The sequence below is a fragment of the Malania oleifera genome, chromosome 3, assembly GCF_029873635.1.
Source record: "Malania oleifera isolate guangnan ecotype guangnan chromosome 3, ASM2987363v1, whole genome shotgun sequence".
In the NCBI taxonomy this organism is placed as follows: Eukaryota; Viridiplantae; Streptophyta; class Magnoliopsida; order Santalales; family Ximeniaceae; genus Malania; species Malania oleifera.
The window spans coordinates 123611824-123636336 of record NC_080419.1 but is presented as its reverse complement, the minus strand read 5'-3'; the positions used below and the strand labels follow the sequence as shown (position 1 = coordinate 123636336).

Below are 24513 nucleotides of genomic sequence, written 5' to 3'. Positions count from 1 at the left end.
GCACTCGCTAAGACAAGGTCTTTTTTAGGCATCAAACATGGAATCAAGGATCCTACAGAAAAACACTTCTGTATTGATATTAGCTTAATGACTATTTTTATTATTTTATTATTATTGTACTTTAATCATATATATATATATATATATATATATATATATTTTTTTTTTGGGTCATCACATAAAATTCTCAACAATCCTCCTCTCACTTGTGAGTTCCAATTGCTCCCCCTTGAAACTAAAACTGTTTTCCTTATAGGAGCAAGCACAATTCTCCAACAACTGCTCAAGTGGGTCTTACCATTGACATCTTACGTACGTCGGATTGCATTTCACGTGTCTCCGAATTAATCTCACTTCTCATGTCTTGACCCTATTCAGATCCATCTGCAGCCTAGATGATCCTTATCGGCCTCGATCACACACTTGGTCTTCCAATTGTTAGCATGTCAGGAAAATTAGCTTCACTTTTTGACTTTTTACGATACCACCCAGAGTTACAAACTGTCGCCTTTGATACCACTTCTTAGGAGTGGAAGAGCTCATAGATGAACTTGATACAAATGGGTGAACACCAACTTAATCCAAAAGTTTAAGTCCATTGAGTCTTGGGTCCAACTATGCATATAAGCACCCATCATCTATTCAAAATTTTCAATGTGAGACAAACTCACAAATAAAATTCTCAATAAGATATACTCTCATTAATAAAATAAAAATATAATAAATAGAGTAAAACGTTAGTATATATTATCAATTACATTAACTTAAGTTAACAATTTATACGTTATACAATTCAAAATAGTAATAATTTTATTTATGAGATAGTTTTAAAAATAATTGTTGTGATTAAAGTTATGTTTCCATTAATAAAATAAAATAAATCTAATAGGAATAGTAAATATCAATCTATATTAGTTGTTACAAAAAATTTTAATTCAATTATAATTAACAAAAATATGCAAAATTTTAATTCAGATAGTAGTTGTTACATAAATTAAATTAGAAATTTATATTACAATTTAAAAATATTAATAGTTTTAGTTATGGATTAGTTTCAAAATTAATCAATTTATTAAATTAAAATTTTATTGAGTAATTTTGAATTATTAAAAATAATTTCAACCAAAAAATATACTCAACTTTTTGGGTGTAGAATATAATGAAATTGAATTTATCACTTAATAATTGTTATTTTTTTTATATTTAAATTTTTATTACATTCCATAAATAACATGATGTAGTATCCTTTTAAAAAATTAATTTCTATTTTGTCAAATAATTAAAAAAAACCCGGCCCGGGTTCCGGACCGGTTCGATGTGGAAACAGAACACAAAGTGGTCGTCTACTGATGGAGTGGGCGAGAAGCGATGAATCAAGAATGATCCTGATATGATATCTATTATTTTCTGCAACATTTTAATTTGAGGCTAGTTCTATTATTCATGAAATGGCCACAAAATCACGCACAATTGCGGGGTTAACCCTCGCAGTGTCACCTGCTTCTCGCTCCAGCATCCTCTGTTCAGTGAAGGCCCCCCTCACCACATCGTTCTTCAATGGAGGAGGTCTGTCTACTGTCCCTTCTGCTTCTTCTCCTTTGTTGGATTATTGGGTATTGCTTAATTTTTTCTTTCTTTTCTCGATTCACCTCGTGTTTGGTTGCATTTACAATTAAGAAAAAAATGGAAGAAAGAAAATGCTCAGAGTATCATTGTTTGTTCTTGATGTTTTACTCTGTAAAAGATTGCACGAACATAGGTATTAGATATATGAGGTTTTTTTTAACAAATAATTTGTTGTGTGTTTCAAATAATGAAAATTCATATTCAAAAGTTGAAGTCTCTCTCCCTCTCCCCAGCATTTTCTTAGCAACCAAACAGAGGGCAGCAGTAACTTAAATTTTAGCTGCCTTTGCTATTAATCCGTTATCTGTGTTGATTTTCTTCAAATAAAGTTCTGAAATTTGGAGGTATGTTGATACTCATGAATGAAGGTGGTTCAAATAATGGTTCCCCCCCTCCTCTTCTTAAATAACTAGAGGTATTTGGCCTTGAATCATGAGCATATGCTGTTCTTGAGTGTGTGCTCATCACTAGTGCATTCTCTTAAGATAAGCAATGTGTTAGGGTCTTAAGAGTTCTGTGATTGTAATATATGGTTTTCGTATATGATTATTGATTTGGAGGTATGATTAGTTTACTAAGATGCGATTGTGATTGTTGTGGGATAGTTTTGGTATGTCTCTTTGACGTTGTGGTTGGTTCAGATAGTTCTGATGGTGGTGTTCTAGGATCTAAGATGTATGATAATTAGATCCTTGGTGGTTGCTCGTATGTGATTGAGAATACTTTGGAGATTTGACCTTTTGGGGAAATAAGCATCCTACCTCCCCTAGTATCTTTGTGGGTACTAAGTAACCCGGAGGAGCGCTCAAGGGTGAGCTCTTGACATCCTCGAGAGGTGTTTTGGGCTTTCATGTGGGATTGGGAGTCCCATGGACAATCTATTTGGGAATCAGATCATGCAACTCTCTTGGCCCGAAGGTTTGGGTTCTTAGTCGTCGGCTATACAATTGGGTTGTTTCATCTAAGATCCTGGTTGTGCTGAGGGGATAAGAGTTACCCTCAATATTGGTGGAATGTAAGTTATTTCCCGTACTGTTCGAGTCCAGGTTTCTTAGTGATAACCTTAGATCGTTCAAGGGCTGTTGAGCCATGAGACTTGGCCATTGGGTTAGACACTCGATTGTTTCCTTGGATGAGTATGGCTAGGCTGGACTTGGTGTAGTCTTACTATTGCACGAGTCTGACTCCTTGACACTTAGGAGTATTTTGGTAAGGGTGATTCCTTTTGACCATTGAGAACTCCGGGTCCGTGATAGTTGGTATCAAAGTGGATCTCTCAATTTTGAATGAAAATGAGATTGAAACTGTTGGCATCAACTATATTGTGGGTATTTGGTTTGTGACATTGAGTGGGGGAAGGAGCAAGTTATCTTTGAGTAGGTTCTTGTCTCAAGCTCCTCTCTTATCATGTAACCCGTTGTGCATAATGAAAGGAAAGTTGACCTTTAGTAAATATTTTGAAAATTTTAGGTTACTTGATGGTGCCCTGGCCCCTTGATAAGGTATGAGGGTTGTTGGATGGGAGCTAAGCTAAGGATACCTTGTGCCCTTGAGGCGGGTATTGTTGCCACACTTTGGGAGTTGTCCTATTGTATTTTGCATTGGAGCTCAGATGGTTATCCTTTGAGACTTTGGTGTGTCCTTGTTCCACAGGCTAAGGTGATACTCTTAGATCTAGTGGAAGTGGACTGTTGAAGGAGTTTGTCCAAGGGTGTCTTTACATAACTTGGGAAGTTCAAACCCATAGATCGAGGTGGCATTCTTTGATATATGAGGAAGAATGATTTGTGAGCACCTTGGACAGAAGTCCTCGAGCCATGAGTGCGGCTTTGTATTGGTCAGTGGTGAGGTTTACTTAGTGGGGTATGGAATCGAAAGAAACTAAGAATGTTGCTTATTGGACTTCGTTGTAATCTAGTTGCTCATATGTTATGTTCTAGTAGGAATGAATGCAATTGGAAATTGCTATTGTGGAATTGATGGAAGTGCATTTTCAAAGTTTATATATGCTGCCTTGTTGATGACCCATGCTAGAGGGCATTGTGATGAGTTTTGCCAGAGGACATTTGAGCCATGTTGCTAGTGAGCACATGTGCCTTTGTGGCTAGAGGGCCTTTCTTGTTTGTTGTTCTGTAGGTTTGTACAGCACAATTGAGCCAAAGGGCTTCCTTTCAGAGGAAAGTTTGAGTCCGAGTAAAAGGGTAGTGATATCAGAATGGTAACCATGATGGATCGTGGCTGAGATTGGTTTTGTCAAAGGACAAGAGATTGAGATTTTTGAGCTTCAGTTTGGCTTTTGAGTTTGAATCATGGAAGATTGGCTTTGATACTGTGGATTGTCACTTGAATTGTGACCTAACCTTGAGACTTGAGGACTCGAGGAAGTTCTTGTATGAATCTTGTGGCTGGATTTAAGCAAGGATAGTTAACTTCAGAATTGTGGTATTCTAGGTTATGTTAGTTATTTTATGAGAAATTGGGTTGTGTAACCTTAGATGCTGAGATCGTTTATGTTTTGGGTGCTTCCTTAGGGTGGACTCATCCTTGGGGTTGGCTGTGAGACTCCTTGGGTGAGGACTTGTTTTTGGAATGGTTCGTCGGTTTCGAGCTTAGTTGGCTTGTTGGTCATGGTAACCTCATGGTTTTGAGATCATTGTTTCGTGAAAAGACTCCAAGGTGGGGATCCATCTTTGGAGTTGTGTCCTGTAAGACTCCGAGGTCGAGACTCATTTTGGCATCGATGTGTTGATTTCAAGCTTGGATGGTTGTTTGGTTGGTTAAGTACCAAGCGTTTGGATGGTCATGTTTGGGAGTCTTTGAGAGGTGATCTCTCCTTGTAATGACAAGGTTGGTATGAAACCTTGAGATGGTATTGATCGTTAGAAATGGTATTGTATAGAGTATCATAATTAGGTTATGATAGAATGTGGATCAGATAAGATTTTGCGTTGTTTGCTCTATGGCTGAACTGTGATGAGTCTCAGTTGGTTTGGTTTTGGGAAGTGGTTTTCTACCGTTTACTTGTGTGGTGAATGCTCTTTGTAACTCTGTTAAGAGTTTGGATTTGAGTGACAAGGTTGTAAATATGAATCTATTTCAAGGATTGGGAGTTTGTGTTCTTGGAATGGTGCTATCTTCAAAATTGTTGGTATGCGGGTTAGCACTTAACTTATGGTTGAGTTGTGATCTTGGACATGAGAAGTCGTGGTTGGAGCAGAGATCTGAGTGTGATTATCAGAGGAAGCTGCATTTGAATTTGAATTTGAATTTGAGTTTGGGTCAAAGTTCATGTCTTTAGAGGCGTGTACCACGAGCAACTTCGGATCACAATGGGATCAAGTTTATCGTGGGATCAAAGACAAGATTGACTACGGTGAAGAGTTTTTGTTTGTGGTTGGTTGAAGCCTCTTGTGTTGGGGTTCAACTAATATTACTAAAACTTGGTTCGTGTATGTTCATCAACAAGGACATTGATAGACCGAGTGGGGAAAAATGTTAAGGTCTTAGAGTTCTTCAACCCTAACAAATGGTTTTGGTATATGATTATTGACTTGGAGGTATGGTTGATTAACCTGGATGGGACTTATGTGGTTGCCACGAGGATGGTTTCGGTAATGTCTCTATAACGTTGTGGTTGGTCTAGATACTTCTGATGGTGGTGTTCTCGAATCTAAGATGTATGATCATTTGATCCTTGGTGGTTTTACTTGTATGTGACTGAGAATACTTTAGAGACTTAACTTTTAGGGGAACACTAGGTAAGCGTCCTACCTCTCTCGGTATTTTGCTGAGTACTAAGTGAGCAACCCTGAGGATCGCTCACGGGTGGGCTCTTGACAGCCTTGAGGGGTCTCTTGGGCTTCTGTATGGGATTGGGAGCCCTAGGGATAAAATCCATTTGGGAATGAGATTACATGACTCTCTTGGTTTGTAGGTTTGGGTGGAAGCCCTTCTTAGCCATAGGCTATATAGTTGGGCAGTACCATCTAAGACCCGGTTGTGTTGAGTGGATTAGAGTTACCCTCAATACTAGTGGAATGTGAGTTATTTCCTCACTGTTCGAGTCTAGGTTTCTTTGTGATGATCTTAGATGGTTCAAGGGCTGTTAAGCTGTGAGACCTGACCACTAGGTTAGACACTTGAGTGTTTCCTTGGATAGGGGTGAGTAAAGCTACATTGGACTTGGTGTAGTCTTTCCGCTGCATGGGCATGACTCCTTGACACTTTGGGAGGATTTTGGCAAGTTTTCCTTTTGGTAATTGAGAAGTCCATATCTGTGACACAATGAAATTTTTGGTGGCTGTTGGAAACTGACATGTATCAAGACAATTTGGGATTTAGCCTGGGGATCAATCAATAAATGTGCCCTTTAATTAATTATGACTTGCACCATGTACTTCGTTTTTTGATATGGTACCATTTCTCATCTGCTGTCTATATGTGAAAACAAATGCCATCTTATCTTCCTTTTTGGCATTCTTGGAGCACTTTAGAAGAACTTTTGATCGATAAAGAAGTAAGAAATTTATTACCAAAATCCTCGACAGTACCCCTGTTCATATTACCTAAAAAATAACATAGGGAACTCTGCATTTTTTCTTGCAGTGGGAGCTCTTAAAATTACGGGAACACAGACTGCTCCATTGGGGCAATCTCAGTCTACTAGTAGATATGGGGGTGGTCTTCGTATACAGATGAACCTTTTTGATCGATTTTCTAGAGTTGTCAAGGTAAGATTTGGGACATTGTTCACGTGGATTCTTATGTGTGTTTTTAATATGATCCTTGTGGCTAGAAAGTGATAATTGCTATCTGTTGCCAACAACATGGTTTAACTTTCTCCCAATTGCAGTCATATGCAAATGCCATCATAAGTTCCTTTGAAGACCCGGAGAAGATTTTAGAACAAACAGTGATTGAAATGAATGATGACTTGATAAAGATGCGTCAGGCGACAGCACAAGTGTGTGCCTAATATGATCTTTCATTTTCTTGAGCTCCTTTGTTTTGTTAATTTGCCATTCCTCCTTTCACTGTTTCTCCTTTCTTCCTTTTTTAATTAATACTATTTCTTGGTAAATAACACTTTTTCAGAGCTGAAATGTACTGCTAATTAAACAATGAGAGGAGCTGCAGCGAACTCCTCGTGGACATAAAATTTTATTATTTCTCTCATTATAGCAATGCCTTATGTGAGTTTTAATTGTCTCCTCCTTTCTACACATCTATAATCACGTAAAACACACTGTTTTTTTTTTTCAAGGTATTGGCATCTCAAAAGCGGTTAGAAAATAAATGCAAATCTGCAGAAAAAGCTTCTGAAGACTGGTAATACATGACGTTGAATTGTCATTTGAATTACCTAAATTTTGTCATGGAGATATTTAATCGTTGTGTTTTATTTTGAACATAGGTACCACAAAGCACAAATTGCTCTTCAAAAAGGAGAGGAGGAACTTGCTCGTGAGGCTCTCAAAAGGCGCAAATCCTATTTGGTATGTTGCCATTTTAGTTATAAAGTTCATGATGGGAACTTGTTTAATTTTTTAATGCATTTTTTAATGAACACTTCGGGACAAATTTGTGGATACTTTTATCTGCAACTTACTCTTTTTATGTTATCTCATGCTTGTGTATATATATATATATATATATGTAAGGGTGGGCCTTGGATCAATGGTAAGGTTGCTCCTTTGTGAGCGGTCCAAGGAAACAACCTCTCTACATAAAAGTAAGGATAAGACTGCATATGCTATGACAACCCTTCCTGTATCTTTGCAAAGTGGGCAGCCTTGTGGCCTAGGGACACCTTTTATATATATAGAGCATGTCAAAGTAGTTAGTGAATGGCCGAATCGTTTGGCATTGAGTTTTGTATATTATATATAGACTTTACAAGAATGCTATACATGGAAAGTAAATAAGTTCTAGCAAGATTCTAGCCCTATACATGTAAACTATTATCTATCAAGCCCTATACATGTAAACTAAATATATGGTAAATGTACAAAATAATGAATGGAGAAATAAGGAAATAATTGTGGGTTGAAATAAGGAAAGAAATCTTTTGCTGTTTGCTGTTCCGTTGACAGCCCCCCCTCAAATTGATGTGGGTTGATCAACAAGCATCAATTTGCTACTTAGGAAGCAATGTTGATGACGAGTGAGAGCCTTGGTGGAGATATTAGCAATTTGTAATTCAGTGGAAATATGTGGAAGAGTGATAACATGAGCTTCAAATGCTTCACGGATAGAGTGACAATCGACTTCAATATGCTTTGTGCGCTCATGATAAACAGGATTGTCCGTGATCTAGATAGCATTCGTATTATCGACATGTAGAGGTGTAGGATCGATCTTAGAAAAATCTAGCTCAACAAGCAAACCTCGAAGCCAAATAATTTCAAAACAAGCAAGAGACATCGCCCTGTATTCAGATTCCGTCGATGACTTAGAAACTCTGTCTTGCTTCTTACTCTTCCAAGAGATCAATGCATCACCTAAGAACACACACCAACTAGTGATGGAGCGATGTGTATATGCACAACAAGCCCAATCAGCATCGCTATAAGCAACAAGACGAGTAGAATTGCCTGCAGGGAAGAATAAACCACGGGCAAAAGTGCCCTGAACATAGCGTATGATCCCTTGGACAGCAGCCATATGAAGATGACGAGGAGTCTGAAAAAACTGATTGACTTGCTGTACAACAAAATAAATGTCCAATCTAGTAATGGTGAGATAGACAAGAATACCCACCAACTTCCGGTATAAACTGGGATCAGCAAGTAAGTCACCCTCCTCTTTGAGAAGCTTGACATTTAATTCCATGGGAGTATCAACAGAAGTACCCTCCTGAAGGCCAGCTATAGTCACCAAGTCACTAGCATACTTATGTTGATTGAGTGAAATACCAGAGGGACTACGATTCACCTCAAGACCAAGAAAATATGTGAGAGATCCAAGATATTTCATATGAAAGGACTCTGAGAGACGAGTCTTGAGTTGAGCAAGTAAAGCAGAATCGGAACCAGTAATCACAATATCATCAACATAAACCAAAAGAAGAACAATACCCATGTCTGATTTCCGAAAAACAATGAAGTGTCATACTTGCTTTGTTTGAATGAAAATTGTAATAAAGTAATGCGGAATTTATCAAACCAGGCCCTTGAAGCTTTTTTGAGACCATAAAGAGAGTGACGAAGCTTACACACATGTGAAGTCGGAGAGGGAAACAAGCCCGGGGGTGGCTTCATATAAATACACTCTTTAAGATCCCTGTGAAGAAAAACATTCTTGACATCCATTTGATGTATTAGCCAATCATTGGAAGCAGCAATAGCCAGAATCGTATGAACAGTAGTCATCTTAGCCACAGGAGCAAAGGTCTTTTCATAATTGACACCATATTCCTGATTATTCGCAAGTGCAACAAGGCGAGCTTTGTAACGATCTAGACTTCCATCAGATCAGACTTTGACTGAGTAAACCCATTTACAACCCAGAGGAACAATGGTGGGAGGACAAGGTTCAATGTCCCAGGTGTGATTGGCCTCTAGAGCGGCAATTTCTTCTTGCATAGCTTGTCGCCAACAATCAAGCTTGACAGCGTGTGAGTAGGATGTGGGAATATCTAAATTGGACACTGCAGCAGTAAGGGCTGAAACAAAATTGCCAGAACTGGAAGAGGGAAACCCATACCTATTCAGTGGTACAGACACTCGAGAAGAGCGACCAAAGTCTTTGGAGGTGCTGCAACTGACTAAATCTGGAGCGTGGTAAGATCAGATATCGAATGAGCCACCGGAAGAGACTATGGGTGGGAATGTCGCGTATATACAATACGTGGTTTAAAACGATAACTGACTTGATGAGCATCCGAGAACTGTTCCTTAAAGGAGGGGAGAATCATAGTAGAAGGGGAGGGTATAGAGGACATAGGAAAGAAATGTTGATTTTCAAAGAAAATAACATTCCTAGAAATGCGTGTATGATGTAATGTAGGATCATAGCAAACAAATCCCTTTTGACACACATTATATCCTAAGAATGCACACTGAATAGATTGAGCGGATAATTAATGCCACTCATGAGGAGGTAAATGAACAAAACATACACAACCAAAGGTACGGAGGTTATCGTAATTAGGTTGCTTAGCAAATAAGCGAAAATAGGGAGACTCCATGAGTTGGACTTGAGAAGGTAAACAATTAATCAAGTAAGTAGCAGTTTTCAGAGCCTCAACCCATAACAAGGATGGAACAGAGGATTCCAGTGAGAGAGTACGTTCCACATCTAGGAGATGACGATTTTTGTGTTCGGCTACTCCATTTTTGTTGGGGAGTAGCGGTACATGAACATTGATGAATAATACCTTTTTAAGCCAAAAATGCCTGAAACTCAGTAGAAAAATATTCACCACTGGAATCTGTGCGTAATGTCTTAATTGAAGCATAAAATTGATTGTTAACATACGCGAAAAACTCGGTGAAAGTACGAAAAACCTCAGATTTAGAGCAAAGAAAATAGACCCTAGTAAATCTGCTATGATCATCAATGAAAGTCACATAGTATTTAAATTTTTCTTGTGAACTAATCGGGAAAGGTCACCAAACATCACTATGGATAAGATCAAAGCACTGAGAAGTTCTACTAGCATGCAAAAGGAAGGGAAGATTTTTGCTTTTACCAAGTTTGCAAGAAGCACACTCAAGAGATGTAGAAGAATGTTTTTATTACCAAGTAAACTAGAGTTCAATACATGAGACAAAATCTGAGTATTGGGATGACCTAAACGACAATGCCACACCATACTAGGATCTAAAACATTATTACAAGAAAAATACTTAATAGAAGAAACTAGAGAAAGTGTTGGAACAGGCAAAAGTAGTGGAAACAAGCGCCCCACTTTAGGTCCTTTCACGATTGGCTCCATTGTTACCTAGTCTTGCACAACACAACCATCACCAGAAAAATTAACAGCACAATTGTTATCTACTAATTGACCAAGAGAAATAAGATTCGTGGAAAGCTGAGGAGCAAGAAACACATCAGTGAACTTATAAGTGGCATCTCCGACAGCAGCTATTGGTAAAGAACTGCCATTGGCAGTGTGAATAGCAGATTTACCAGCATAGGGCCGAACATGACACAGAGTAGTAGGATTATTCGTCATGTGATTAGAAGCACCCGAGCCCACATACTAGAGTTTAGTAGAATTGTTACCTTGGAGCCCTATTGCTAATAATGCCGAAATTAGCATCTGTTGCACCATTTCAGGTGTGCAGTAATTCGCCGTAGGAGGTGCAAGACTAGAGGAGTCACCTGAATAAGAGCCAGGGGCCGCAAAAGTCATTGTGGGGGGTACAATAGCAGAAGTCCGTAATGCTTGGGCCTGACGATTCTGCGGGCAGATATGACATTCTTTGATAATGTGACCCTTCTTCTTGTAATAAGAGCAGTATTTCTTGGAACAATTAGCAACTGCCCAAATTCTTTGCAGAAAAAACACTGCAAGGTGCTAGAATGTGCAGGCGGTCCTTGAGTAACATAAGCCACAGGGACGGACCCTGAACTACCATGAGATTGTGTTAGAGTAACTTGAGTACTAAGCCGTTGTTCTTCACGAAGTAACTCACCAAAACAAACATCAAAAGAAGGAACAAGAGAACGATTCAGTAGAGAAGAGCGAACAAATTCATACTTGGGGCGGAGTTTTATAAGAAACTAATCACAACGACTAGTCTCGTGAAGATGTTGAATAATGGGAAGAGAGGCAACAGGAACATCCACGGTAACCAGATCAGAATATTCGTTCCGAAGAGTCAGAAACGCTGAATAATAGTCTTAGATGGAACGATTGTCATGTTGAAACATGGCAATCACATGCTCTAACTGAAAACGACGGGCACTGTTATCTTGATGATATACTGTTTTTAAATAAGTCCACATGGATTGAGCGGTGCGATAAGGTTGCAAGTTGGGGACAATATGTGGCTCAACTGAGCCAAGAAGTCAAGACATAATCCGAGCATCAAGCACAGCTTATGAAGGACAAGCTGCTGAATCCTTGGATTTATCAAGATTGGGTGCACAATCCGTGCCATCAATATGACCTGAAAGACCTTTTCCCTTCAGTAAAAGTTCAAATTGAAAAGCCCACATAGAATAATTGTTGCCCGTAAACTTGGCACACACAGATGCGGAGTCCATGCTAAAGAAAGGAGAAAATCGAGAAGCCCAAAAATAAATCAACGCAGGTACAGAGAAAACCAAGATCAACCTGCCTGCACAAAAAAATAAATCTTGAACTAAGAAACCTGCTGTGCCGAGAATAACGAGGGCAGAGAAGCACCAGAACCAGCAACAGAAAGAACCAAGATCAACCTTCCTGCACTCAAAGTTAAATCTTGAGCCAAAGAAAGCTGTTGTGCCAAGAATCACAAGGGCAGAGAAGCACCAGAACCAGCAACAAAAAGAACCAAGGTCAACCTTCATGCACTAAAAATTATATTTTGAACTGAGAAACCTGCTGTGCCAAGAATCACAAGGACAGAGAAGCGCCAGATACAACAACAGAAAGCTGTTCCGATCGACCTCCCTGCACTAAAAATAAATTGCAAACCGAAAAAAAACTGCTGTGCTGAGAATCACAAGGACAGAGAAGCACCGGAACAGGAACAGAAAGCTGTTCCGACAGCCACTCAGCCACAGAAATACCGAAAAAAAAAACGGAGAACCAAAAACTTCCAGAAGAGAATAGACCCACAACAGTCACAGAAACGAGAGACACCTCTGAAACCGAGAAGACAAAAAAACAAACTTCGAAGGGAAAAAAAAAATAGCAGTTGGCAGGCTCTGATACCATGCCAAAGTATTTTGTGAAAGGCCGAATCGTTTGGCCTTGAGTTCTGTATATTATATATAGACTTTACAAGAATGCTATACATGGAAAGTAAATAAGTTCTAGCATGATTCTAGCTCTATACATGTAAACTATAATCTGTCAAGCCCTATACATGTAACTAAATATATGCTAAATGTACAAAATAATGAATGGAGAAATAAGGAAATAATTGTGGGCTGAAATAAGGAAAGAAATCTTTTGCTGTTTGCTGTTCCGTTGACAGAGCAATGTTGATTTAGAAGAAGACTACATTTTTTTTAGTTGAATATAGAATCAATCTAATTCGTGCTTCTCAGAAATACAGGATTATATCCGTTAGAAAATTCTTTATCTATTATTTTCATTTCTGACTACTGATTTTATTGGGAAAATACCATGGAAGTAGGTCTACAGATTGAAAATGTCATTAAATTCTCATTGAGTTGCCATGTTCAACAGATTTAGGTGAATTGGAAGTTTAAGTGAGAAGGCTGTCTGGGAATGTGGTAAAGTAAATTTATACCCCATGACTCTTCTCATGCTTTTTCAGTTTTCTTTTAGTCTCCCAAGAAGTTAGGAAATTTCAAAATAACACTCTAGGAATTTGGAGGAGCTTTGTTTCTCTTTGGTCAGGAGTTGCACATAATATAGTTTGGCTTATGATAATTAAAACTTCCATTGCAATTGTTATTTGAAATTATTTAGTTCTGAGCTTTAGCCGCATTATGCATGTTTAGAGTTATGGATGGCTGCCTGTAAGCCAGAAATATGTTTATTGGACAAAATGATAGAAGAAGAAAAAATGGTTCTTTGGACAAAATGATCACTTTTCCCCTCCTCTCCCACTTTAAAAACAGGATAATGCTAATGCTTTGAAAGCTCAACTTGATCAACAGAAGAATGTCATTGAGAATCTAGTCTCCAATACGCGGGTATGGATGTATTAAAGTTTATTCATCATTAATGTTTGCCTGATTATTTAGATAAAAATTTGTAGTTATGTGTTGGATATTGTTGTTTCATGTGGTGACGTTAAGTTTTAAAAAATGGCATACAAATGTGACAGACAGTGCACAAGGCTCCCACACCATCAGGCTGGACAAGATGTATGCAGTTGGAGAGTCTATTTCCATGATTTGAAACTGTGGCCATGATTTGGCCTCAAGTATAAAATTTTGAACTGTACATTATGCGTATTTCACTCTTTCTTAGTTGAAAGATGATTAAACAAGGTATAAAGAATAGATGACGTTATTTATATTTTGCATTTGAACGTTTATTGGTTGAATGAAATACATAAATGAAATGTTTTGTCAATCCCGGCGTTATGGCTTGCAGAGTTCAAGGGGAAGTGGTTTTCAGCATTCCAGTACTATTTATTTATTTTTAAGTTTTAGTATGGTTAAGTTAATTCAAAATTTGAACCGAAAGGCGCTGATTTGGGATGAAAAATGAGGTCATTTTCTGTTCTTCTTTTCATGAAAATGTCAACCAAAAAACCAATTATATAGAATATTTTAAGTTGGCATTGTCCTGCCTGGTGTCTAAGACCAACTATTTAGCTGCCACACTGCAGCCTTTATTTGAATTTCTGATTTCATGATGGCTTCTGGCCTTGATGATGATTATTCATCTGCATATTAGTCACTTTTTGAAGCTTATCCTTTTATTCCACATTGTGTTATGTAGCTTCTGGAGAGCAAGATATCTGAGGCAAAATCAAAAAAAGATATCCTGAAAGCACGTGCTCAGTCTGCAAAGTCTGTCAGCTCCACCTTCTATATCTCCAGTCTCCCTTCTCTCTGAGAGGCATAGTTCCATTGCTTACTGTTTTGGCCACTTTGTTGTTGACTTAGGACTGCAAACAAAGTGAATGAGACGTTGGGGAACATTAATACAAGTAGTGCTCTGGGAGCTTTCGAAAAGATGGAAGAAAAAGGTTAGATACTTGGGTGTTTGGAATTTTTGAATCATTGTTTTGCCTGTCATACCAAATTAAATTCCACATTTCTCCCCTTTAAAATAGGTGAGTTTTTATGCTGTTAGCTAAAAATGCCTTATGCCATTTACAGAATACTGTTGTTTCTAGATAGAGTTTTATATTTGAAAGAACAGTCTTCCATGTCTATAGATCAAATGGCATACTTATTGCAGCAAGTATTCTGATTGTGATAGTCTATCAGCTTGCCATAATCTCTGACATTGACAACCTTCACTGTCCCTGGATTACATCTGATACTTGGTTTGACTTGGGTATGGGACATGGTTACTGCTAACTGCGATTTTGAAATAATGGAAACTCTCCAAAAAGATAGGCAAGACGAACACTTAGACGCACTAGTACTTGACTCCAAGCAATGTAGGTGACAGCTCACCACAGTTTTAGAATTTGTACCTTGATCCATTTTGCTGTGTTGAATGTGTCAAGAGCACATGCAATTGTTTGAATGTGCATCATGGCAAATTTCGAGAGTTGGGGTGATGAGCTAACCAGAGAGTTGGGAGATTGTAGAGGGGAGTTCTTGAAAGGAGAGGGTGCCTGCATTGTACACAAGTAATAGATGTTCAAGAGAGGGGCCTGAGGTCCAGAAAATCTTTAGGAAGCTCGAGCATGAGAGTTGGTAGGTGAAAGGATTCTGATGGCTGGAGGGATTCCAAAGTTGAGAGAGAGAGTGAGTGAGGGCCTTGAGGAAGCTCAAGCATGAGTTGTGGTATGTGAAAGGATCCTGATGTGGAGGGATTCCAAAGTTGAGAGAGAGGGAGAGGGAGAGGACCCATACTAAAGCAAGCTTGAAGTTATTTACCTGAGGGGCAAACATGTGTGGGCTGTCATCTTATAGTGAGAATGCTAAGTTTGTTTTCAGTGAGGTGGCAACACGTGGATAGGGTGAAAGAGAAGAAAAAGGGTCACTTGTAATGAATGACACGAGATGCGGTGGACGCTTCAGACTGTTCTTAATGAACATTGATTTGAGCCACCAAGCCACCAAGCCATGACTCGCTTACTGCCAGTTGACCTCTTGCTGTAAATATGAGATAGCTAACAACTAGTTCATAAATGTACGCATGCAAGTGCAATGTGTGCCAATTTCATAATGTAAGGAAAAAAGGTAGTTATACGCATTTACAAAGATTTCTGAAAATCTGGACAGAACGCCTCATGCTCAATAAAAGTTGGCTAAATTAATGGAAAAAATAAATGAAGTTACTCATGAAAATCCCACTGCACAATAATTGTTGGCCTGATTAGTTAAACAAGAGAAAATTAGAATCATCTCACATGAGATAAAAATTTGTGCTTTCCAAGTATCTCTCCCTCTCCCTCTCTCTATTATTATTATTATTATTGGTAGGAGGGATAGCCGGATAAGAGTACACCTAGAATAAATTGGACTGAGATGGTAGGGATTTGACAACCCTCCATTTCTGAAAGGGTATTGTCATAGATCATGCTGATTGGAGAAAGAAGATTCATGTAGCCAATCCACCTAGTGGGACCAGAGGTTTGGTTGTTGTTCTTATGCCCATACAATTAAATGTTATTTTTCTTTCATTGTATAATCTCCTTGAAACTTTTGGACGATTAGTGAATAGGGTACAAAATGCATTAACAAGAGAAGAAAAATGAAAAGCTCCCCCACAATATATATTTAATAAACACAAGCTTAGCATCCTATTACCCCATCCCCTGTTTTTGAAGAATATGTTATGCAAATTAAAAGTCTTAGTCTCTTAGATAATAGGGGAAGAAGGGGGTTGGGGCGACCGTGAAATTTTACAGGACTGTGTAAAAGAAGACATGTTCAAACATCCCGGTGCAAATATCTAGTTTATGGGCTTACAGTCTATTTACTTAATGATAACCAGGCTAAATTGTTAGCTTTCTCAGACATGCATACAATTTCTACCTCAGTATTTTCTATACATTTGCAGACAAAACTCTTCGAGTAAAAGTATAAACCAATTTCTTGAGTTGAAGCAAAACCTATTACTTTCTAGATTTTATAAATTTCCTTTTTTTGTCCCCTTCCCCTTACGCTTACATCACATATTTTTTTGATGGCTTCTGTAGTTGGCGGATCTATTCAGTTTTCCTGCTTCTTTATTTCCTATTTTGCCATTCTAGCTCATCTAAGACTAGTCTATTAAGTCATGGGTCTCCCCGTCTTCTTAATGCATAAATCAATATTGTGTTTATTCTTTGCTCATTAATGCAGCACCGTCTATTTGAACCATCATCATATTTCTTGGTTGTAATCATTGGTGCACATTGCACAAGAACAAGCCATGTTGACAAGATTTCTCTCACCTTGTGTGATCGTTGGCTTCTCACAAATTCATTTACTTTTAGTTTTTCCTTTTCTTGTCTTGACCAGTCATTCTTCTTAGCAACCTTATCACTGCCATACCCAATTTATATTTCTTGATTCACAGCTGTCCTGCATTTTGTATCATAAAGGTTAAAGCATGGTTGGTCTTATGCATATACTTTGGTTTCTTTTAAGTTATAGCAGTTAGAAAGTCTAAATTTATTTTGGCTTATGATCCAGGCCAATGCTTTAAATGTTTTTTTTTTTCTCAAGATGGCCTTTTTCTTGCTCAAATTTCACTGTAACCTTATCAGATTTTCCATACCTTGTTATTAATCATCATTATTTGCTTTTGCTTACTAGAGAATTAAACTGGATTTTTTTTTTGTTATTAGTGTCATTAAAAATGCCAAGGGGGCGCAACCAGCTGCACAACCCATGTATATTAAGTATGCAAAAAGCTGAGGACAAGGAAAAAAAATAAAAAAGAAACAGCCTCAGTGAGGCAAGGTAGATATAAACTGTGAAAAAAAGCCTCCACGGAATGAGCACTTCCCTTTACATCCCAAAAAAAGAAAAAAGAAAAAAAGAGGCTGAATCTAGCTGGAGTTACAAGGCTGAATCTGAAATTTTGAGCTCTAGTTTTTTTTTTCTCTCCCTATGTTGACAGTTTTTGGAAGCTACTTTTATTTATCTATTTTCAATGTTCATAGTTTTGGCAATGGAGTCACAAGCTGAGGCACTGGGCCAGTTAACCAGCGATGATCTTGAAGGAAAGGTAGCTATGATTTCTCTTCTGTTCTTTATGAATCATTTATTATTATTTCTTTATATTACGAAACAATCTGCTTGGAATTCTTGAATAAGAAACTATTGTTAGTGTGCTGAACTTCCTTAATATGAATATCTTTTTAGAAAATATAAGGAACTGAAGGAGTGAAATTTAGTTATCCAGTGCAATTTTAATGAGTAAAATGTGCTGGTTTCCCGGTTTTGGTCCATAGATACAGCAGCTGCCTTGAAATCAAGGGTTCTGAATTTTCATATGAGAGATTTTCAGGGAGTAGTTCTTAGAATCTCCAATCTAAACTGCCTCCTCAAATCAATTTTAACCTTGGTTTCTGGTATCTTTTTCTTTTATCATAGGTGATGCTTTTTCTCCTAAACTGCAATTCTATAACTTAAATATAGTTACTTTGGTGACCTTCATTCTCTCTTGGCAGAGCTGCGGCTTTCTCTTGATTGAATTTTGTACACCCAAATTAAATGTGAACTAAATGAAAAACTAGTTTACATTCATATGAGGATACATTATAATCTTGGAAAAAAGAGATTTTAATTGCCGGACCATCATAAAAATACTAGGTGCTAGAGTATAATTATATTCTATATATTTTTTTTTTGTAAAAAATTTGTAAATCTAGAAGAAAAGTTGCTCTTCATTATTCTTGTATATGTATATGTTTATGTAAAAATACAGACATCCTCATGCACTGAGGTCTTTCACGCTCTTATACCCAAGTTTGTCCGTTCTTATCTTTAGGGTTTGAGCCTGAGGGGTTGACTGCAGTATTCAGATCATGCATGTTGTAGTTTGTAGAACCATCATCCCAAACTCTTTTATGTGGCCTTCTACTAGTAGTATTCCTTACCATTCTCATTGGGTGACACTGCTTTTAGAGTGAAACAATCATCATTAAAATTCCTCACCGCATTGAAGCTCAATAGATTGCCCATGTCAAAGCAGACTATACCAACACTTAATGATGAAAAGGGTATGAAGATTGAAGATGTAGGTTTAACTTGTGTAATCTCATGATCGAGGATCAAGTCCTTGGCTGGGAGCTGAAGTCCTGAAGGCTTCAAAAATGAATCCAAGTGGAAACCCAAGTATGATGTATAGCAATATACCTAGAGGTCTTGGTCTATGGGTAGAATAGAGACTTGTCAGAAATTTCAGTTTGAGGGCATTGATTAAAGCGTTCTATTTGGGCGATATTGAATTATGGGTGAATCGTGGGCAATTTTTGAGGCGGATAGTATGAATGATGGACAGAATAGCTTTCTTGGCAGACATTCTGAAACGCTTGTATTCCTTCTAGAGTGGCTTTCTCCATCTGGGAAAGTTGTTAGGAAGTAAGTTTTAAACTTCCATAACCAACAAAGGGGAATATTATGATTGATAGGGTGCTGTTGTAACACAATCTGTGGATTATGTAAGATCACCCTTGGTGCTTTTGGTAATAAACATTGTGACACCAAAATTGAAACCAAAAAGAGAGTAAAAAAAAGAGATTGATCGATTCTTGACCATTCTGCATTCAAAGTTAGAAGGTGTGGAAAACTACCGAGGGTAAGGAACCGGCCACTTCAGAAATGGGCTAGGTTTGCCTACCATAGATCCATCTTCCCCAGGCCTTGATCAAGTGGGAGCCTATGGACTTGGCTGGACTTTTAGATACTCTACTTCCTTCTGAGAAATTTGGTAGTTCACATCATCAGATCAATGCCTAGTTGACTATGCATGCAAATTAGAGGGTTTAAAATCCTGCATTTGGCGGCTTGCCTCTTGTAGTTTAGTTATTCCTGACGCCTCATCTGATAATTTTGGTGATTCATTTTATTTCATCAGTGACTGCTGGTCTTCATGCACATTTATAGATGGTGTAAAATCCTGCATTTAATGGGTCCGTGCAATGACTTCCCATTTGCAGTTTGCATTGCTTGAGAGCTCGTCAGTTGACAATGATCTTGCAGAGTTGAAGAAAGAACTATCTGGTAACTCAAAGGTACTACCCGCCTTCTAATGGAAATGTAAAAATATCCAGTTTATGGAGTTCAAACACAAACTCATGTCAGTTATTTTCTTGCTACTCATTTATATTTTGCTTCTCTGAAACTAATGACAATTATTCCATACACTCCAATTGGTTGCTAAGAGAATAAAATGGAAAAAGTTTTGGAAATTTAGATGTTGTATAGGCTGTGTGAAACTTGGAAAAACAAAGGGAAGGAAAGGAAAGGAAAAGGAAAAGGGAAAATGAGAAAGAAAATAAAATACATATTGAATCAATTAACAAGATTTTTATTTTTCCTGTCATTAACCTTTACTTTTTCTTAATGTGCAGTTATATTTGGATAAATTTTCCTCCATCATATTTGAGATAGAAAGAATTAAATAAGATGTAAAATTGGGTTTCACTTTGTTTTCTTTTCCTTGTACTTATCTCTCGCTATACTTGGTCCAAATGGCGCTTGAGTTCAAATGGTTTTCCTTTCCGCCTTTTCTCTTGTCAGCCAAATGCAGTTCTCTGAATGATAAACCATAGCTTTCTATAATTGGATTTAATGTCTTCCTGTGCTCAGTGTCTCTCTTTCTAAATCCCTCTCTTAATCATGCAATGAAGAGAGAAGAGTATTCATTATTTTTGTCATAGAATTTGAAATCTCTCTCTCTCTACTGAAAAAAAAATGAAAGTCAAAGAGTTCATTCCATCTGCTCATACTTCCCCAACCCCTTCCCCATTTCACATTTTGGCATGGTTAAACAGAAAGGAGACCTGCCTCCTGGAAGAGCTGCCGTGAGCGGTACAAACACAGCATTTCCACTTCGAGAGGCTGAGATTGAAGAGGAGCTCAATGTATTGAGGCAAAAGACACAGAATTTCTAGTGTTCCCACTTCTCATGTGCAGACTCTGGACTTCGTATTTGAATCCAGATTTTAGAAAATTATTTCCTTCCACATGGAATTCAACTTCTCTGTACAGCTGAAGGCTGAAGTTGAATTAGAAATTGTATATCTCATGTGTTTGTATTCAATATAGGTGCACTGGCAGGAGAAGATTCAAACTGGGAAGTTGAATGCTGATGTATGATATATTTGTTTTTGAATCTGCAGCAATCATCTTTTGTCAAGTGTAAAATGAAAAAGTAATTCTTGGGCATGCTCCCCCCCACGGGGGCAAAAAATAATAATAATAATAATCATAAGCAGAGCAGTAATGGGTGTTCAAACATTTTCCAATGGGTGGAGAGTTTCAACTTGTTATGTAATCTTACTGGAAAAAACATACTGAGGGAGCATGTTAGTAGGAATAAAAAGGATTAGTAGATTGAATAACCCATTTAGATTAACTAATTAAGCAATAATCTTCATTAGATAAAGAATATTAAGGGTTGGAAAATTGGAGTTGGTCATTCAATTGGAACTGCATGCTGTAGAATACATCAGAGAGTCCTGCAGACTCATTTTTTCTGCATTTGATGAGTCTACTCTACCCATTTTTCTTCCTAATTAATTTCAGCTTTCTCTGTTCATAGTCACTTGCCAATTTGCCATTGCATACGTAATTTTTTGACTCAAACCAATCCCTAATATGTACCCTTGCATATATAAAATTTTCTTGGGGGGCAGTCCAAGTTCCCAACACCAGCACTCCACACGCAGAGAGAAAAAAATATTAAGAGTCAGTCAACTTCAATTGCTAAAATTCAAATATTCATAGCATTGACTCAAGTGCCTTGTACACAGTTTTACCTAGCTACCCCCGGGGGAAAAAGAAAATGACCTATTGTATACGGGATGGACATGGGCATTTTGGGAAGAAAAATTGTTCTCCTAGGCATGGATGTCATAATGCATTGACTAGTACCCTTTCGTGAAGGGCAGAGTTAAAGGGGCATTTTGGAAGGAAAAAAAATTATTATGTCATTCTAGCCGTAACCCATGTTTAAATTCATCTTATATACGCGTGTATTACATATTTGTCCTCGTGGCGTGGCCTACATGCAAAGCATGGTCTATTCAGTAAAAATCTCCTTTGAGCAGCTTGGTCAAATCATCAGAGTCCAAACTTTCCCATTCAAATTCAAACATGTACAACAATGTAAAGCCAAGCACGCGGATCACCCAAAAACCCCTATAAAACCCTCAGGCAGGCACTCCATTTTGCATCGCCTCTTCCATCCATTAAACCCTAGCTAAACCCTACCCTCTCCTATTCTGTTTATAAAAATCTACTTGATCTAAGATTGATTGAAGCATTTTTTGATCCAAGGGCAATATTGCAAAGATGGGTATTGGGCAGTTTAGAAGGAGCAGTGTGGTTTTGGTCATGGTTTTGGTCATAATAGTGGTGGGCATTTTGAGCCAAGTTGGGGTGGAGGCAACGAGCAGGGGGTTGCCGGTGTCGGGGGAGTTCGCTGGTGACCACCTAGCTGAGACAACGACATCGTACCCGTGGGATTACGAGAAGGCAAGAGAGGCAGTGGCTGGCTGGTTTCAGAGTTTGGCCTCCGGACCTAGCCCCAAGGGCCCCGGAAACTGATCGATTCACATTGTATATGTGTGCATGTATGCATGAAAGTTGCCCGTGGATCACAACATTGAAGTACACTTATACATACTAATGAAGAAAAATCACATATTGTTTTTTTTATTTTAAATTTTTTATTCGTTTTATTTTAATGAGAGCTCATTCATTAATGAAGCATATACTGTATAACTTTTGAAAAAGAAAAGGAATATTATTATTTTGTTTGTATTGACTTACATGAAAATGTTGTAATTCTTAAATAAATAATAATGTTCTTTCATATATATATATATATATATATATATATATATATATATATATATATATATATATTTTATCTATGTATCCTCCAAAAAAAGAAAAAAAAATTGCTTAAAGCACTCTTATTAATTGCCAAAAAGGAATTTAAGGATAGATCCTACCTTAAACATATTCACCTTATGAAATAATTAGAGTATTTATAAGCCCTAATGGCTTAATTGATTTAATATGTAATGAGACTTCTTAAAAAAAGATACCAATAATTCTATGTCACAATTTTTCTATCATATTTCTTAGATTATAAGTTTAATTGACATTAATTATATTTTGTTTCTTCCCTTAGACTACTAAAATATAAGATTTGACGACATTCAAATCCATTTTTCCAACAATTTGGTAGGAGTATATCATTTTTAAATGTATTTTTCAATTGACCTTTTTGTTTAGTTAATGCGTACCTGGCCTATCATTAAGCAGTGTCCATATACGAATCAAACAAATTGATTAATTGCATAATTACATAAATACATATTCCTTTGCGGATACTAATTTAATTTCTTCTCCTAAATCTCTTAAATTATCCTAATTGCCATGTGATGATATTATATTTCAATTAGTAATACAATAATATTGAATATGAATATGTTAACACGTGTCCTTATATGAATAATTTAATTTATATGATCTTGTAATGAGAGCAAACTTTACTAGCAAAATGAACATGATCTTACTGTGTATATTTGTATTTGTATTTGTATTTTGGATATAAGATGAGCACCTCTTTTGAGATTTGATAAAAGGATATAAACATTTACTGAGATTTCAAAAATGTCATAAATCTCCCTAGAGAAAAAATATTTTTTTTTTAAGAAAATAAAAGAAGTTTGTGTCTTTTTGTCAAATTTCAAGAGAGGTTTTTGAAAATTTTAAAATGTAAGGGTAAGTCCCTGATATTTTTGAAATCTCAACGGAGGTAATTGTCTCTTTATCAAACATCAAGAAAAATCAAATGTCTTTCGCTTTTGTAAAAATTGTTAATTGTTAACTCATTCTTGACTATATATATATATTAATTTTTTTAAACATTAATAATTCATATTTTATAATTCAAATTAATGGACGGATATTAATTACATCAAAACCTCATTATTATAATTTCTTGATGACATTAGCATCACATTCTTGAATAACAAAGCTATCTCATTTGTCATTTAAAGAGATCTATCCTAATTTCAATAGATCCAATTATTCGTTGCATAAAATACAAGAGCATTCTTAATTAATACATAGTTTAACATATTCAAAAACTTCGCCTATGATGCACTTAATGTTCTAATTTTTTCACATACAGCCGGTCCCAAGTTTGGGTAAAGGAGGAGAGTTTGCGTTAGGTAGTTGACAGTCAGCGTAAAATTTGTCAGATCACTATGATATGAATCTTTATCAAATATTTGCTAGGACGTCCCTTATGAGTGACACATTGCAATTATACTGTAATGACCTGCTACTTATATAAAATATTTATTATTTTTATTTGAATATCATAATATCATCTGTCTGTATAAAGAAACTGAATATCTATCAAGAAACTGAACATCTTCTTTCAGATTATCAAGATGAAGTTACAAAATGTAATTAATTTTACATATGCCTAGCCAATTTTATATACAAGTACTGGCTAACGAAAAGCAAATCAAATAAAACAATTTCTTGTTAAAAAAAAACTGTTACAGATATTTTACTAAAGCTACTAATGGTTATGAAAAATATATCACAGGCAACAGATCTTCTTCTTCCATCCTCTGTTCTTGAATCACTGTTTTTCTTTTTACTGAGCTTAACACCCCAGCATTACCGATTGGCTCATTAAGTTTAACACCCCCCCTCAAGAGCAAAGCTCTTGCTGCTCGATCTTTCAGAGTACAATCCGGATATTCAACTTGATGAGCAAAGATATTAATCAAACCTAGCTTCTTGATCATTCTAATGTGATTGTCTACACCAAGTGCCTTAGTAAAAATGTCAGCCAACTGATTTTTAGATGCAACATGAAAAGTTTTGATCATACCATCTAGAACTCTGTTTCTAACAATATGACAATCCGTTTCTATA

General features: G+C 37.0%; 1 protein-coding gene across 1 annotated transcript; it reads left to right on the top strand.

Moving 5' to 3' along the window:
* Positions 1-1317: 1317 nt before the first annotated feature.
* LOC131150932 (probable membrane-associated 30 kDa protein, chloroplastic) lies at positions 1318-20740 on the top strand. The gene is made up of 11 exons (XM_058102014.1): positions 1318-1566; positions 6232-6356; positions 6479-6589; positions 6890-6954; positions 7040-7121; positions 13372-13446; positions 14204-14274; positions 14371-14453; positions 17538-17602; positions 19539-19613; positions 20376-20740. Exons 1-11 carry the CDS (start codon positions 1449-1451, stop codon positions 20493-20495), a joined length of 990 nt encoding a protein of 329 aa, XP_057957997.1. The 5' UTR covers positions 1318-1448; the 3' UTR covers positions 20496-20740.
* Positions 20741-24513: the final 3773 nt, after the last annotated feature.